Here is a 16929-nt window from a genome sequence, read left to right on the forward strand (position 1 = left end):
TTGGGGGGATGGGAGGGTAAGAGGGATACGAGGAGAAAAGGGAAGAGGGAGTAATAAAAATGTTATTTATTATTAAGACAAATGCTAATCACCCAAATCCCATTATACTTTGCCCAAAGGAATTTATTCTGGCTATATTTTCTAATGCATGGTAGGCCTACCTATACAGAGGGGGTGTGTGTGTGTGTGTGTATATATATATATATATATATATATATATATATATATATATATATATATATATATATATATATATATATATATGCTAATTTGAATAAAATCAATCATGCTAGTACAGATACCTATCTCAGGAAAAGGTCTTATTCAGAATGCCAAAATCACAACACCAAGGTGAATATCTGTTGAGAGCTTTCTTCCTAGATTTTGAGGTTGTGGCTTCCCTTGGTACTACTATGGGGATAACCTCAACAATCTCCAAAGAACTGTGGCTCAGTAGCTAAGGAGGCACTGCTACTACTGAAAACACATTAACCAGGCTTGAGTGGAAAATGATTCCTCACATGCAGCAGGATCACACAGACTCTGGGTGGGAGGAGGCAGTGCATCCTATGGGCTAGAGTGGGAAGAATCATAGAATCTTAGACTAGAATGGACCTCGAGAGCTCATCTAGTCCAGTCCCCAGCACTCATGGCAGAATTAAGTATTATCTAGACCATTCCTGACAGATATTTGTCTAATCTGCTCTTAAAAATCTCCAGTAATGGAGATTCCAAAACCTCCCTAGACAATTTATTCCAGAGCTTAACCACCCTGACGGTTAGAAAGTTTTTTCCTAGTGTCCAACCTAAACCTCCCTTGCTACAATTGAAGCTCACTGCTTCTTGTCCTGTCCTCAGATGTCAAGGAGAACAATTTTTCTCCTTCTTCAACACCCTTTTATGTACTTGAAAACTGTTTTGTCCCCTCTCAGTCTTCTCTTTTCCAGACTAAAACCCAGTTTTTGACATCCTTCCCCAGAGGTCATGTTTTCTAGACTGTTAATCGTTACTGTTGCTTTTCTCTAGACTTCCTCCAATTCGTTCACATCTTTCCTGAAATGTGGTGCCCAGAACTGGACACAGTACTCCAGTTGAGGCCTAATCAGCATGGAGTAGAGTGCAAGAATTACTTCTTGTGTCTTGCTTACAACACTCCTGCTAATACATCCCAGAATGCTGTTGGCTTTTTTTTTTTTTGGGCAACTGTTCACTCATATTTAGCTTGTGATCCACTATAGCCCCCAGACTCCTTTCTGCACTACTATTTCCTAGGCACTCATTTCCCATTTTGTATATGTGCAACTGTTTGTTCCTTCCTACGTGGAGCACTCCAGTTTCTCCAGACCATTTTGAATTTTAATCCTATCCTCCAAAGCACTTGCAAATCCCTTCCAGCTTGGTATTGTCTGCAAACTTTGTAAGTGCACTCTCTATGCTATTATTTAAAATAATTTATAAAGATATTGAATAGAACTGGACTTGGAAGACCCCTCTTAATGTACTTTTCCAGCTTGACTGTGAAGCACTGATAACTACTTTCCGACCAGTTATGCACCTACCCTATAGTAGCTCCATCTAAGTTTTATTTCCCTAGTTTGTTTATGAGAAGGTCATGCGAGACAGTATTAAAGCCTTAAGAAAGTCAAGATATACCATATGTACTGCTTCCCCTATATCCACAAGGCTTATTACCGTTAGGCACCATTAGGTTGGTTTGACATGATTTGTTCTTAACAAATCCATGCTGTTACTTGTCACCTTATTATCTTCTAGGTGTTTGCAAACTGATTGCTTTAATTATTTGCTCCACTGTCTTTCTGGGTACTGACTGGTCTGTAATTCTCCACGTTGTCCTTACTTCTCTTTTTTATAGATTGGCATTAGAACAGAGGTTCTCAAACTGGGGGTTGGGACCGCTCAGGGGTCGCAGGGTTATTGCATGGGGGGTCGTGAGCTGTCAACCTCCACCCCAAACCCGCTTTGCCTCCAGCATTTATAATGGTACTAAATATAAAAAAATGTGTTAACAACTTATAAGGGGGTGGTTGCACTCAGAGGCTTGCTATGTGAAAGGTGTCACCAGTACAAAAGTTTGAGAACCACTGCATTAGAAAGCCACAACTACCACTGTGAGTGTGTGGAGAGGTCCCAAGAGTGCATCAGACCCTGACAGCAGCACCAGAGCCTGCCCACCAAGTATGGGAAAAACAAAAAAAGAGTCAAGCTGCGAATCATATGTGCCGACCTACCTACCCTATAGCTGGCACTGACTGCTGCTCCAGTGTGGTGCCGAATGGCCAGCAGAAGCTGGGTTTTCACACTGGTGGTGGGCAGCAGGGATGGGCCTACCAAGACTACTGCTCTGAGCCTGGCTGGTGAGGGAGACATGGACCATTAATGTGTGGTCCAGGGAGTAGCAGCAGCAGCCCATCTGAATTGTATGTTTTATCGGTGTCACGTGGGACACTGGAGAGTTAATGCCCTCTGAGCCACCATGTCAGGAAGGAAAGCTGTCCTATGCTATATAATATATATATAAAAAACCCATAAAAGACCATACCAACATCTTCCCATGACACACAAAGCTTGGCCCCCCACAGCAATATCAGGGAATTAGCTTCTGAACAGCCTAGAGGCAGAACCATCATCTGCTGGTATTCTAGAAGTTTAAGTCTCACCTCTCACATACACAACCCAAATGTTCAAAGTTACACTGTAGGATGAATAATAGAATTCAGCACTTTGGTTTGGAACCACTTTATATTTTGTTTGTTAAATTACACTATTACTATGGAAATAACTCAAAGCCCTAAGAAAGCATTAATATTAAACTGAAGACAGTAGAGTGTTTATTGCACCTTCCCAAAAATCCAACTTGCATGGTAAACAGGACTATGCTTGGAGATGAAACATTATTTTTAAACTGTTCCAAATCCCAACACAAACTATGATTCCTAAAATATTGCTGAATTTCAAGAATAATAATTTCTAAAGCCTCAATATGCTTGGGGGAAAAACAAACAAACATACTGCTCTCCTTTGACTAAAGTACAACAGCTGGTGCCGTCAGGCTATTTACCAACCAAACCTAAATAGATGTTTAAAATACCAGGGAACAGGAAGGGAAGGGGGTGGGAGGGAAGGAAGAAGGGTACACATGTGCATCTGTAACCAGTGGACACAGAGAAGAGAGAGAGCTGGAAAGGGAGAATCCCATCAGGACAAGAAATAAGAACTAGGGCAGACTGAAACTGATGAAGTTGTATTGACAAAATAGAAAAATGTTTAAATGTCATATTTGGATGGACTAATAACTATCTTGTCAGCACAGAAGCATGGTTTTCTTGATGGTGGCTTTTTGGTACTTCTGTTGGTAAAAACTAAAATAGGCCACCGTGTTAATGATTTGTATTACAGTAGTGCCTAAATACCCCCAGAAGGCCTCACTGGACTAAGTGCTTTACAGACTATAGTAAGGGACAGTTCATATCCTGAAGAGTTTATAATTTAGGTGATAGAGACAAATGATAGGAGAAAGGAGGTAGTTTTATCTTCCAGTTACAGACGTGGAATTCAAGAGATTAAAACCCATATTTTAAAAGGAAATTAGGTGCCTCAATACTTTAAAAAATATGGCTCTAAGTGACTTGTCTGAGATCAAACAAAACACCAGTGGCAGACACAAGAATGGACCAAGATTTCCCAAGTCTTGGTCATCATCATAACCATGTGATCATGCATTTTCATAGAGGAAGATCTGAGGCACAGAGCTGTGTCAAGATATTAAACAATCACAATACAAGCCTGATCAGGCTTTACAGTGCTCCTTTGGGAGTTCCAATCCATGAACCAACTCAGTCAGAGAGGGAAACAATTTGAGTCATTACAAATTTGAAGAGTTTCACATGGCAGGAAAATAGTTTATTTTTGAGAGTTTCACAGTAAGCAAAGGGAAACCATAGATGGATTTTGTGCGAGAATACACTGACCTATTGCTAGCACTTCCACTTTAAGCAAACGTGGGGTAATAAAGGCATCCAAACCAATCAAAGACTGTCACTGTCATTCTACCTAACCTGCTGGGGATAAATTATGAGCAGGAGCAGTTGAGACACAGATGCAAAACTCTGCATGTAGCTGGAGATGGGATGAGGGAAGGCAAATACAATTTATTTATCCTATCAGTTTTTTTAACATTGCAAATCTTAGCCTCTCGGTTCTCAATCTTCGTGAGGAAAAAAGTCAGATGATGAGAAGAGTGTACAAGACAATGGGATACTTGAAGCATAAGTAAAAACTAATTTTTAAGAAGTTTTTTAATATTTCAGTCTCCCTTTAAATAGTTTCCCAGCAGTATGACATTTTACTTCATTTATAAAGTTAGCAAAAATGCTTGCTAACATGTATTTTAACAGAATTTTATTTTAAAGTTTTCTGGAGTTACAATTTATCTGCTTTTCCTGTTAATCGACGTAATTCCAAGTACTATCATTGTTTTTTAATTGCATACTCACTCCATACTGCTTTCTGGGTGATTACACATTTGATTAGTTCTCCTATATGAACCTTTCAGCTGTGCAGAAAATATAAACGTAGTTTATGCAAACGTCATTCTTAAAGGTTAAGTCAAACACAATTAAAACTCAGACCAAGTTTTTGGGTTCTACTTGTGTGAGCCAAATTGTAAGGAATAATTAAGAAAAATCTCATCTCTTTATACCAGAGGTGGGCAGATTAGGGCCCGCAGGCCACATTTGGCCCGCACGACCCTCCTGCCTGCCCCCTGAGCTCCTAGCCTGGGAGGCTAGCCCCCGTCCCCTTCCCCGCTGTTCTCCCTCCCCCACAGTCTCAGCTCGCTTGCTCTGCCGAGGCAATGCTCTGGGCAGCAGGGCTGTGAGCTCCTGGGGCAGCGCAGCTGCAAAGCCCGGCCTGCCCCGGTGCTCTGTGCTGAGTGGTGGTGCCGGTGTGGCCCAGTTCCAGCTGGGCGGCACGTCTGTAGCGCTGCCAGCCACTGGTGCTCCAGGCAGCATGGTAAGGGGGCAGGGAGCTCGATAGAGGGCAAGGGAGTTCAGGGTGGTGGTCAGGGGGCGGAATGTGTGGATGGGGTGAGGGTGGTCAGAGGGCAGGGAAGGGGAGGTTGAATGGGGGTAGGGGTCCCGGGGGGGGAGGCAGTCAGGAATGAGAGGAGGGGTTGGATGAGGCGGTCAGGGTTGGGGGTTCTGGAGGTGGTCAGGGGACAGGGCATGGTTCCCAGGGTGTGTGGAGGGGGGGCAGGCCACGACCCCCTCCCCTAACGGGCCCTCCATACAATTTCCAAAACCCGATGTGGCCCTCAGGCCAAAAAGTTTGCCTGCCCCTGCTTTATACACTGCCTTTTATTTGCAAAGCAACTCTCCTTAGCTATGCAGTCATTTTAAGATACTGCTTGCAGCTGGCACACTTAAAGAATGCTATTATTGATAGATTCTCTTTGTGTGATAGGCTACACCAGGATGTATTATAAAAGGATCTATTCTATTATTGCAGCCTCACCAAGAGCTTGTTACTAATGGCACGAAGAGTTTCAGATGAGACTACTTAACTTCACCATTGGAGTTCAGTGAATAATTTCCTCTCTACCTCTGCTTATCTACTGGAGACAAGGGGCACTCCCATACTAGTCAAACACAGGGCTTGAGGACAGCTTTGAATTAGGTTCTCTTATGTATTAATACAATGGACACATTTGCAGCACTATCAGCTTGGCCACCAAAGTAATTTTAATTAAGATGGTGATTTTTCTGAAAGGCAAAGGAGATCAGTTCTTTAATGTTTTCAATGGGCTTATTTCAGAATTTTCCTTTTCTTTATTTGGCAGTGATAACGTTCATTTGTTATGCTGCTGGTGAGATATAGGTCAAATAGCCAAGAATACACCCCTCTGCCCTAATGGTTTGCTGTCATATTTGCTGTGCGTAGATTTAAAACAATGAAGAGTCAGGTATCAATGACCTGTCTTGTTTACTTGTAGAGTGCCAAACATAACTATAGTGCTATATTAATAAGTAGGGTGAATCTGTTTCACTTACTCTTCGTAGGTCTGAAAATTTCACTGATGCTTGAAGGTTATGGGTTTTGCATTATGCAGGAGAATAGGCAGCATACAGGAGAACGGGAAAAAGAACTAAAATCCAATAGGGTAAAGGAGCAGAGAGCGAAAGTTATAATGGAAAAATTACAGTACAAATACCTGTACACTATGTACAGTGTATCCAACTTGTACCAGGTTAGCTTTCAGGGTCTGCTGTTCTGTCCCTAGTGTGTACTGCAAACTTCCTTTGCACTTCTTTTTTAAAAACATTTTTTTCCTCTGTGCTGCTTACGGAAATACCACTGGAAGAGTTTCTATTGGCACTCTCATTACAAATCCTGTTTCTGAAAGAGATATAAGCTCAGCTGCTAATGTTCAACAGGATGAAATATGGTATGTAGAGTCTCAGACTATATGAGTCTTTCTGGTTAAAGGAAAAATAACGTGGCTTAATATTTAGTTCAAAAGCCTGTATCTTCCTCCCTGCTTTTGTTTTAGATGCATTTCATGTGACCTTGGGGTACACATGCGTGTGCACATACACACAACTCCCCCTTTTTGATTTTAACAAGTGCATGGCAAAGTGTGTGTATATCTACAGGAATAAACAAGCCTTCAGAGATTTCCTTAGTTGCTACTGTATGATCTTGTATGCACTGGGGCAGCTCCCAACTTAAAGGCTACAAACAATCTCTCTCTCTTGCTCTCTAATGAGTAGAACTGTTTTTTCATAGAAAAAAAGTTTTGCACATCACCGCAGATAAGCCATGGAAAATTATGATCAAATCACAGATATGCAATCCATTTGTAAGTAGCAAAATTTCTCTCCTGATTAGTGTATTAGGCAGCAACATCCTTTCACCTTCTGCAGAGAGTCAGAAAGGAGAGGTTACTTGAGTTCAAGATGTTTTGTTCCTAGGTGTGCTACACTGTAGGATGCATGTATGCCCATCAGACCAACCTGATCTCCTTCTTTGAGAAGGTAACTGATTTTTTTAGACAAAGGAAATGCAGTAGTTCTAATCTACCTGGATGTCAGCAAGACATTCAATACAGTTCCACAGGGGAAATTATTAGTTAAATTGGAGACGATGCGGATTAATAGGAGAACTGATGGAACTCGTTGAAGGGGCAACTATAATGGGTTTTACTGAAAGGTGAACTCTCAGGCTGGAGAGAGGTTACTAGTGGAGTTCCTCAGTGATTAGTCTTCAGACCAATCTTATTTAACATTTTTATTACTGACTTTAGCACAAAAAGTGAGTGTTTGCTATTAACATTTGCAGATGACACAACACTGGGAGGTATAGCCAATATGGAGGAGGACCGGAACATCATACAAGAAGATCTGGATGAACTTGTAAACTGGAGTAATAGAAACAGAATGAAATTTATTAGAGCAAGGTCATGCATTTAGGGACTAACAACAAGAATTTCTGCTATAAGCTGGGGATTTATCAGTTGGAAGTGACAGTGAAGGAGAAAGACCTGGATATATTTTGATCACAGGATGACTATGAGCCATCAGTGTGATGTAGCCATTAAAAAGGCTAATGCGGTCCTAGGATGCATCAGGCAAGGAATTTCCAGTAGACATCAGGAAATGTTAATACTATTATACAAGGCACTGGGGTGACCTTATCTGGAATACTGTGTGCAATTCTGGTCTCTCATGTTTAAGAAAGATGAATTCAAACTGGAACAGGGGCAGAGAAGTGATTCTAGGATGATTCAAGCAATGGAAAACCTACCCGACAGAGGAGACTCAAAAAGCTTGGCTTGTTTAGCCTAACCAAATGAAGGCTGAGGGGAGATACGATTGCTCTTTATAAATATATCAGAGGGATAAATACTAGGGAGGGAGAGGAATTATTTAAGTAAAGTGCCAATGTGCGCACAAGAACAAATGGCGATAAACTGGCCATCAACAAGTTTAGGCTTGAAATTAGACAAAGGTTTCTAGCGATCAGAGGAGTGAAGTTCTGGAACAACCTTCCAAGGGGAGCAGCGGGGATAAAAAGCCTATCTGGCTTCAAGACTGAGCTAGATATGTTTATGGAGGGGACGGTATGATGGCACTGCCTACAATGGCACGTGGCCCAGCCGTGACTGCCTGTAGCACAAATCCCCAACATGTAAAGACAGGACACTAGATAGGGAGGGCTCTGAGTTACTACAGAGAATTCTTTCCCAGGTGTCTGGCTGGTGGGTCTTTGCCCACATGCTCAGGGCCTAACTGATCACCATATTTGGGGTCAGGAAGGAATTTTCCCCCAGGTCAGATTAGCTGAGATCCTGGAGGTTTTTCGCCTTCCTTTGCAGCATGGGGCACGGGTCATTTGCAAGTTTAAACTAGCATAAATGGTGAATTCTCTGTAACTTGAAGTCTTTAAACCATGATTTGAGGATTTTTAGTAACTCAGCCAGAGGTTATGGGTCTATTTCAGGAATGGGTGAGTGAAGTTCTGTAGCCTGCAATGTGCAAGAGGTCAAACTGGATGATTACAATGGTCCCTTCTGACCTTAAAATCTATGAGTTTATGTGCTCTTGGCTGCCTTGTGCCTCCGAATTAAGGCATATAGGGAGGCACAGGCCTGACACCACTCAGTTCCTTCTCAAATGCAAAGCAGAGCCTCTACAGCCGAGAGGAAGGCGTGCAGGAGGTAGACTACTGATGGGGAGAACACATCTTGAAGAACTCAAGTTATTGTAAGGTAAGTAACTGCGCCTATTTCTTCAAGCTTATATCTCTACAGCTGCTCCACTGTAGAAGACTCCGAAGCAATAACTCAGCAAGGAGGTGGGTGCTGAGAAGGCAAGTTTAGGACAGTTCGGAGGATTGTATCAACAAAGATAGTATCTCTAGAAGCAGGTAAGATGGCGCAATGCTTGGCAAAAGTATGGATAGAAGACCAAGTAGCAGACCTACAAATGTCTGTTTTGGGAAAGTCCTTCAATAGAGCCAAGGATGTGGGATGTGCTGTCACTGTGAAAAGGCTACACTGCAGCCAATTCATAGCAGGGTACGATGCAACCTGAACCCCCTTAGTCTTTTTGTGTAGAAGTAGGCTGGTCCTTCATTCTCTCTGCAAGTGATACAAAGAACTTAGGAGAGACCCAGAAGGTCTTAGTCCTGTTGTCAAGGTAGAAGGCAAGGGCCCTTCTGACGTCTAGCTGGTCTCCTCTCTGGATGCATGAGCTTTTGGGTAGAACACTGGTGAATCTCTTGATTAATGTGATATTCCAAAGAGACCTTTGAGAGGAAGCTAGGATGGAGATGAAGTGCAACCTTGTCATTTCAGAAGATGATATATGGACAATCAGCCATGAGAACGCCAAGCCCTTCCATTTGACTAGCTGAAGTGATGGTTATGAGGAATGAAGTCTTGAGTGAGTGGTGGAGAGAACAGGTAGCCATCAGATCAAAGGGAGACTTCCTCTGGGCATTATGAACCAAACTGAAGTCCCGTTGTGGGGGTGGCAAAGACTGTGAAATCTTTGATGGGTGAGTTAAAGGTGGTGACAGTGACCAAATATACTCTGATTGATCTCATAGATAGACCTTGCATTCTTAAATCCAAAAGGCAGTCCAGAATTTTGGAATGCGGAATCACTGAGGCTTGGGAAGAGTGAAGAGAAAATCAGGAATGGTAGCATTTCTACTTCTGAATGCAAGTCTTGTGATTATTAGACAGGAGAACTGACTGGACTTCCCTGAACAGGTTAGCTCCATGCTCAAGAACCATCTAGCAACCCATGATTTCAAGTTCTAGGAGGAGAGGTTGGGATGGATCAGGATTCCTGAGTTCTGTGACAGGAGATCTTTCCTAAGAGGAAGTAGAAGAGGCATTATCACAGAGAGGTAAAAGAGGTTCGAGTACCACACTCGTCTTGACCAGGACAGCATTATGACAATAACTCTTGTACTTTCCTGACACAGCTTGAGTAAAGTATTAGCAGTTGAGGCAAGTAAGCATACAGCAGGGTACGGAGCCACAGTGTTAACAGGGCATCTTCCATGTCCTCCTATGGAGCAGAAAAAATGGCATTTTGTATTGCTCAGGATGGCAAAGAGATCTGCTTCTAGGGAACCCCAGATCTGGCAGATGCTCTGGAAGACAGAACTGTTGAGCTCCTACTTGTGGTCCTAAGGAAAGCGACTGCTCAGGAAGCCTGCAGTTATATTCTGGAGGCCTAGAAGACAGATAGCCGAGACTTCTATCTGATATAAAAGGCACCAGTTCCACAGCCTCAGAAACTCTGCACATAAGGATTGGAATCTTGCTCCCCTCCTGTCAGTTGATGTAAGACATTGCAGCCCTGTTGTCTAGCATTACCTGACGGAGTGGCCCTGCATGGTGTGAAGGAAGTGATGTCAAGAATAAGAAACTGCTCTCAGCTCCAGAATGTTGATGTGGAGTGTGACCTCTTGTGTGGACTACCTGCCCTGGGCTGGGGCACATTAGGAGGTGGCCTCCATCCCAGAAGAGAAGCACCAGTTCTGAAGATCTTTTGAGGGTGGGGGAATGTGAGAATGGGATTCCCAAGCAGATCTTCAGCAGGTCTTTATTCACTATCTGAGAGAGTCCAGAACTTTCTGAGGTACTGGGACTCATCTGGAGAGACTCTTTGGTGTGTACACAAACCTTAGCCATGTCTGAAGACATATGAGGTACAGTCTTAGGAAGCATGATGAATGTGCAGGCCGATATGTGGCCCATGAGCTGTAGACAGGTCCTTGCAGTTGTTTGTGGGCTCTGTGGTGTTGATAAGATTAGACGGGACACAGTGGAGAATCTTTTCTTGGGAAGACAGACTCTGGTGGTTAGGGAGACTAGAGTGGCTGCAATGAAATCTCTTCTTTAGACCAGCGTTAATGTAGGTTTCTTTTGATAGATGCAAATGCCCAGAGACTGAAATAGGGCTAGAGCTCTGGAGGTTGCTGATTAGACCTCTATAGTTCATCGACCCCTGAGGAAGCACCCATCCAGGTAAGGGAATACTACCCTGCCCCACTGATGTAAACAGGCTGCCACCACTGAATGAAGCTTTGTAATGACCCTCAGAAGTGAAAGGAAGGTGAGCCTGAAAGGAAGGATTCGGTACTGGTAGTATCGTCAGTCTAGTTTGAAGCACAGGAAGTGTTTGCAGGATGAGTGTATAGCTATATGAAAGTAGGCATCTTGAAGGTTGAGGGTGACAAATCAGTCTCCTGGATCTAAGGATGGATTGATAGTGGCTAACATAACCATCCTAAAGTGCTGGGGAAGAATAGATGTTCAGGTTTCTGAGGTCAAGGATCTGAGGTCTCTATCCTCTGCACCTCTTGGGAACTAGTTGGAATAGAACCCTCTGCTGACGAATTTTGGGGGAAGTGACTCAATCACCCACAAGAGTAGGAGAGACTGGACTTTTTGTTTCAAGAGAATTTTGTGAGGGGGGTCCCTGATGCGTGATGAAGGGGGAATAACGTGGAAGCAGATGGAGTATCCCAAATCGAGCACTTCCAAAATCTCTCTCTCTGATGTAATTAGTTCCAAGGCAGGGAGGAAGTGGGATAGCTGATCTCCAAGGGGCATTGGATGGAATCATTAAAGCACAAGATCCAGGAATGCAGATTGCTCAAGGCCCTCTACCGAGATGTCAAAACTGTTTCTTAGAGGGAGGTGCAGATGATCTTGATGTATAAGGGAGAGGATCCTTTTTCAGAACTCCAGATCTCCTCCTCTGAAGTCTAAAGATCTGGGAAACACTTGTTATTGGTTGTAATGGAGTGGCCTAGATTGCTGCATGTGAGACCTACTAAACTGTCTCTTTGTTGCAGGAAAGTAAATTCCCAGAGACCATAAGCCAGCTCTCGAGTCTGTCGGAGAACAAACAAGTCTCTCAGGGAAATAAATCTGAAGGGTGCTGGAGGGTTATGGTATCCAGAAGACTGAATTGGTACTGAGGCTTGGTGGTGAGCACAGTACCGTGAAGTTCATAGAGGAGCTTCTCTAACCTCGTAGCCTAGAGAGGGAGATGATAGTAACGGGGTGTGCAACTCTCGGTGCCTGGAAGGAGTTGTCTTTTTTTTCCAGAAGCCCTAGCCTCTGAAGGTGCTGCTGCCAGCAGGGTGGCCTGGGATACTGAGGCCAAAGTTGAGCCCTTCTGGCACTAGTGAACACTCTGTTAGAAAGAACTTCAGTTTAGCCTTTGAATCTTTTCAACATCTGCCTTTAAAGAGCTGTACAGACCTTCAACTTAAATGTGAAGTTGATGTCTCTGAGGCAGCAGAGACATCTTGAATGTCTGTCACTATGGAGAAAAGACCTGTGGCAGGTCTGGCAGGGTTCACACCACACTTGCCCTGAAAGAGTTAATGAAGACTAAGAAGGGGGCTAATTAACACAACTGGCCACAGCTGAGAGGAATCTGGTAGCTAAATGTTCCCCAGACCAAGTGAGGGAGCCTAGATGGGAAGGAATGAGCTGGCCTGGATTTATAGAGGCAGGAAATTGGCAGCTGAGGGGGCTGCTGGGAAAGCCTGTAGAAACTCTCTGTGAGCAATGTCTGCAGGCTGTAGAGACGTAGCCTGCAGTTGCTCCCTGGGAGGAGGGAGTGGTGAAGCTGGCAGACTCAGAGAAGGAAAGGAGAGCCAGAAGGTTACGAAAAGACTCAGAAAAACATGGCGAGGTCCAGAGCAGAACAGACCCTGACTGCTGATTAGAGGGTCCCTGAGCCAGAACCTGAAGTAGGAGGTGGGTCGGGGTCCCCAACCGGCCACTGGGGAAGTGACACTGGGGGGTAGTGAGTAGGAAGACTGCCTGAGCCTATTTGTGGGAAGAGACTTTCCAACATCAGATGGGGAAACCATTAGGTAATCTGGCTGAGAGGCCAAGTCTTAAAGAGGCTGCAGCAGCTCATGGAGCGAGAGAGGGGCTGCAGACCCAGAAAGAGAGGTGGAGTACGGCATGCAACTGCAGGAAGGAACATCGACCTTGTGAGCTATTCCCTAGAGTGACCAGGAGGAGGTGCCATCCTAGTGGTGCGCCACCCACCCCGTCACACAGGGCTTAAACACCTGGATCTTTGTAATAACCCAAGAGGCAGTGGACCAAAGAAAGAATGAGAGAAAACAGAAAAAAAGAAGGGGAACACTCTTCTAAATACAACTGTACAAGACTGAAGAAATAACAGTAACTACAAAAATACGGGAAAAAATTCTAGAATGATAAACTAAGAGCGGAAGAAAGCTGAGAATAAATGGACATGCAATTGTTCCATCGAGTTGTAGGCAGCTGAGAAGGAACTAAATGGCAGCATGCCCGTGCCTCCCCATATGTCCTTATTTGGAGGCATAAGGTGCTGCTCTGAGCAGGTGCAGGCCTGCAGATGCTGCTTTGCATTCTCCAGTCGAGAGTTCACAGGCATGTGTGTATCCTATGATCAAGCATGCACAGTCATATACTTGAAGACGATGGAAACAACTGGTCTCTTTTCTCCGCTGTAGACTGGAAGAGCAGCAGGTAAAAGCCCCGTGAGTTTCCCCAAAATACAGGAAGTCAAGAAATTCATTAATCCTGTGACCCATCCGACAAGACACCAGCCTTAATTATGAACAACTAGTATGACTTACTTGAGACATTCTTTCACGGTGCTTGGCTTCAAGTCTCTCCTTGGCTTTCTGGAAATAGGCATGCTCGTTCTCATCACCAGGTGTCTCCAAGTATTTGTCAACAGCATCAGGCGTGCTGGCAGCTGTGGTGGGGACTAGGGTAGGAGTTTTATAGGAGAAAGGGAAAAAAGCACAATTTAAGTTTAGTTTAAATAAAGTTCATTTGAACACAGGAACGAACATTATTCTTTTTCCAGTAGACTGAAGCCATTCAAGTAACTTCAGTCAGGAGACTAGCTTTATAAAACTTCTGTATCAAATATATATAAAAAATTGTGGCATAGGAGAAAGATTTCTCCTATGCCTTTTTTATAGCTCAGGAAAAACTCTTCCACTCAGTACGTTACTTAAGAGATTATGAGCTATTGGCAAAGGAAACATGCAAAGAGCAAACACACTCAGCATTACCTAAGGCACATAAACTGACAGCAGACACGTTTTTCAAAACCACATGCTTTATTTATTTAATTTATTTATTTATTAAAGATTAAAAACAAACATATAACAAAACAAACACACTTTAAAGCATCTACAGAGACCATATAAACCCCAACCATCCTGCAGTCCAAGGACATTCTATTCAAAAATCCCTCTCACTGGCATTCTGTCCTCAAAGATGTGTTTTGTTCCCAATAACATGGATTTAAAAACCCTATGCTATTAAGTTGATCAGTGCATTGGAGGGTTAACAAGAATACTTGTTTTTTTTAAAGACACTACTATGAGATAATCAACCCATTCTTCCATGATTCAGTAGCAACCATCAACTGCTAAGTAACAAGGGAAAACATTTTCTAGCAGAGATTTACTGAAAATCATGGACTCCACAACCATCTGCTATACCGCAATTTTTAGGGTTATTCCATATTTTTTATTGCACTCTACCATATTTTGAACATTTTAAGATTTAATTTAAACAAAATGCACCTATTGCAAAGGTACAACCATGACAACAATAGAAACAAATAAAACCCTCCAGGCAAACACCAGCTGCAAAAAGTTGGACCCTTCTCTACTATGTTTATACGTAGTCTTCAAAGCCTGATTGGGCCTAATATTTTTCTTACTAAGTACAGTAACTCCTTGCTTAATGGTGTAGTTATCTTCCTGAAAAATGCGACTTTAAGCAAAATTATGTTAATCCATTTTCCCCATAAGAATTAATGTAAATGGGGGGAGGGTGTTTAGGTTTCAGGGAAATTTTTTTCACCAAAAGACTATATATAGATAGATAGATACACATACAAACACACACAATACAATTTAAACAAACAATTTAATACTGTACACAGCAATGATGATTGTGAAGCTTGGTTGAGGTGGTGAAGTCAGAGGGTGGAAGAGGGTGGGGTATTTCCCAGGGAATGCCTTACTGCTAAATGATGAACTAGAACAGCTAAGCCCTCAAAGGTTAACACATTGTTTTTACTGTAGCCTCACACTCTACAAGGCAGCACAGACTGAGGGAGGGGAGACAGAACGGCAGACAGAGAAAGACACACACAACGTGTCTGTATATGAGAGAGAGATGCGCATTGCCGCTTTAGGTACGCTGACCCCACTCTAAGTACATTGCCTTTTTAAGTAGATCAGTAAGTCGAGACAGCAGCTGCTGCCAGCAGGCTCCCTCTGTCCTGAGCCCTGTTGTGTCCACCCCTGCTCTAAGGAGATTGGATAAGCAGCGGGCAGGAGAAGGGGGATACCCTGATATTAGCCCCCCTGCATCCCGCCATCCCCACCCAACACAGCAAGCAGGAGGCTCACGGGAGCAGCTCCAAGGCAGAAGGCAGGAGCAGCACACAGCAGTTGGGGGACGGACGGCTGAACTGCCGGCAATTGATAGCCTGCTGAGTGGCTGCTGCACGGCTGCTGCACAGAGAACTTAGGGGAGTTGATGGGGGCGGGGCTGCTGGTCCACTCTGCTTCCAAGCCCCCACCACTAGCTCCAATGGGCTGCTCTTCCTGCAAGCAGTGGACAAAGCAGGGGGTTGCCAAACAATATTATAAGGGAGTATCAGGCAAGTTTAAATGAGCATGTTCTCTAACTGATCAACAACGAAACAACGCTAACCGGGATGACTAAGTGAAGAGTTACTGTACAATTTCTTTTTACTGTTTTTATTTTAAACTCTCCTGTTCCTTGCCAGAAACCCCAATGTGAATGAAATGTTAAGTTATACAATTACAATGACAAAAAGTCAAGAAATGCAAAAGCTGTAATATTTTCTACTCTTGGAGTCATTATGTAATTATGATGTAATGTCAATATAGCCCTATAATTCAGTCACCTACGCATATTCACCCACATGGTTAGTAGCCAACATACATTTTATTAATCATAATATTTTGTACATATGTAGTGTACAACAGTTCTTACAACAATCCTATGAGGAAAGTAATACATTATTCCCATTTTACAAATAAGGAAACTGAGACACAAAAGTGTCCCTTGCTTTCCTAAAATCATGTAAATTGGACAGTTTCAGAGTCAAGATTAGAACTCGGGAAAGTCCTGGCCCCTAATTCTTTCCTGTGCTCATCAGACCAATCTGCCTCCAGTTGTCACACCACTAAACATAAATTTCACCCACAAACATACAACTTACATGGTTTTGCTGGACGCCCATGCTGTTTTTATTACAAAACATTTACAGAGCGTCTTAAATTTACAAGATGCTTTACAAATGCAAGACAAGGCAAATAATTTGTTTTAGATTAAGACATTCCTGCTATGGTACCGTGTTCTCTATTGAAAAAATGTATTAGCACTGATGAATTCCAACTATGATCATTTGGAACTTCAACTGAGTGAAGAGAAAACTTTTTGTACTTTTCTTAAATCATTTAAAAAATGCAACTTTCTACCTCTGTGGTTAATGTTTGCCACAATCATTTGAATTCCTCCATGTATTTCTCTTTATTGAAACTACAGTTAATAAAACTTATTAAAAATGAAAAAAAAATTAAAATATGTATCACGAAGAAAAGTTTTAAGTGGAAAAAAGCAATTGGATGAAATAATTGTGCAATAAATAAGTATGCAAATTTAACCTTTAATTTATTGCACACAAAAAAGATCATGGGCATTTTGAATAATGTAAGATCAATTAGGCCATGTATACATTTAAGGACAGATTTTCAAGAGCTCTTCTCCCATATAGTTGCCTAAATAAGGGGCACATTTTCAGAAGTGTTCAATAC

At 42.8% G+C, this 16929-nt stretch overlaps 1 protein-coding gene across 5 annotated transcripts in view; it reads right to left on the reverse strand.

The window, feature by feature from the left end:
* The window catches only part of APP (amyloid beta precursor protein), a 353581-nt gene that overhangs the window by 90147 nt on the left and 246505 nt on the right, over positions 1-16929 (reverse strand). For all 5 annotated transcript variants that reach the window (XM_050958058.1, XM_050958047.1, XM_050958026.1 and 2 more), the window contains one exon: positions 13690-13823. In XM_050958058.1, the coding sequence (XP_050814015.1) occupies positions 13690-13823 (134 nt within the window). The remainder of the gene's footprint in view (positions 1-13689; positions 13824-16929) is intronic.

This window comes from Gopherus flavomarginatus, chromosome 1 (assembly GCF_025201925.1).
Source record: "Gopherus flavomarginatus isolate rGopFla2 chromosome 1, rGopFla2.mat.asm, whole genome shotgun sequence".
Lineage (NCBI taxonomy): Eukaryota > Metazoa > Chordata > Testudines > Testudinidae > Gopherus > Gopherus flavomarginatus.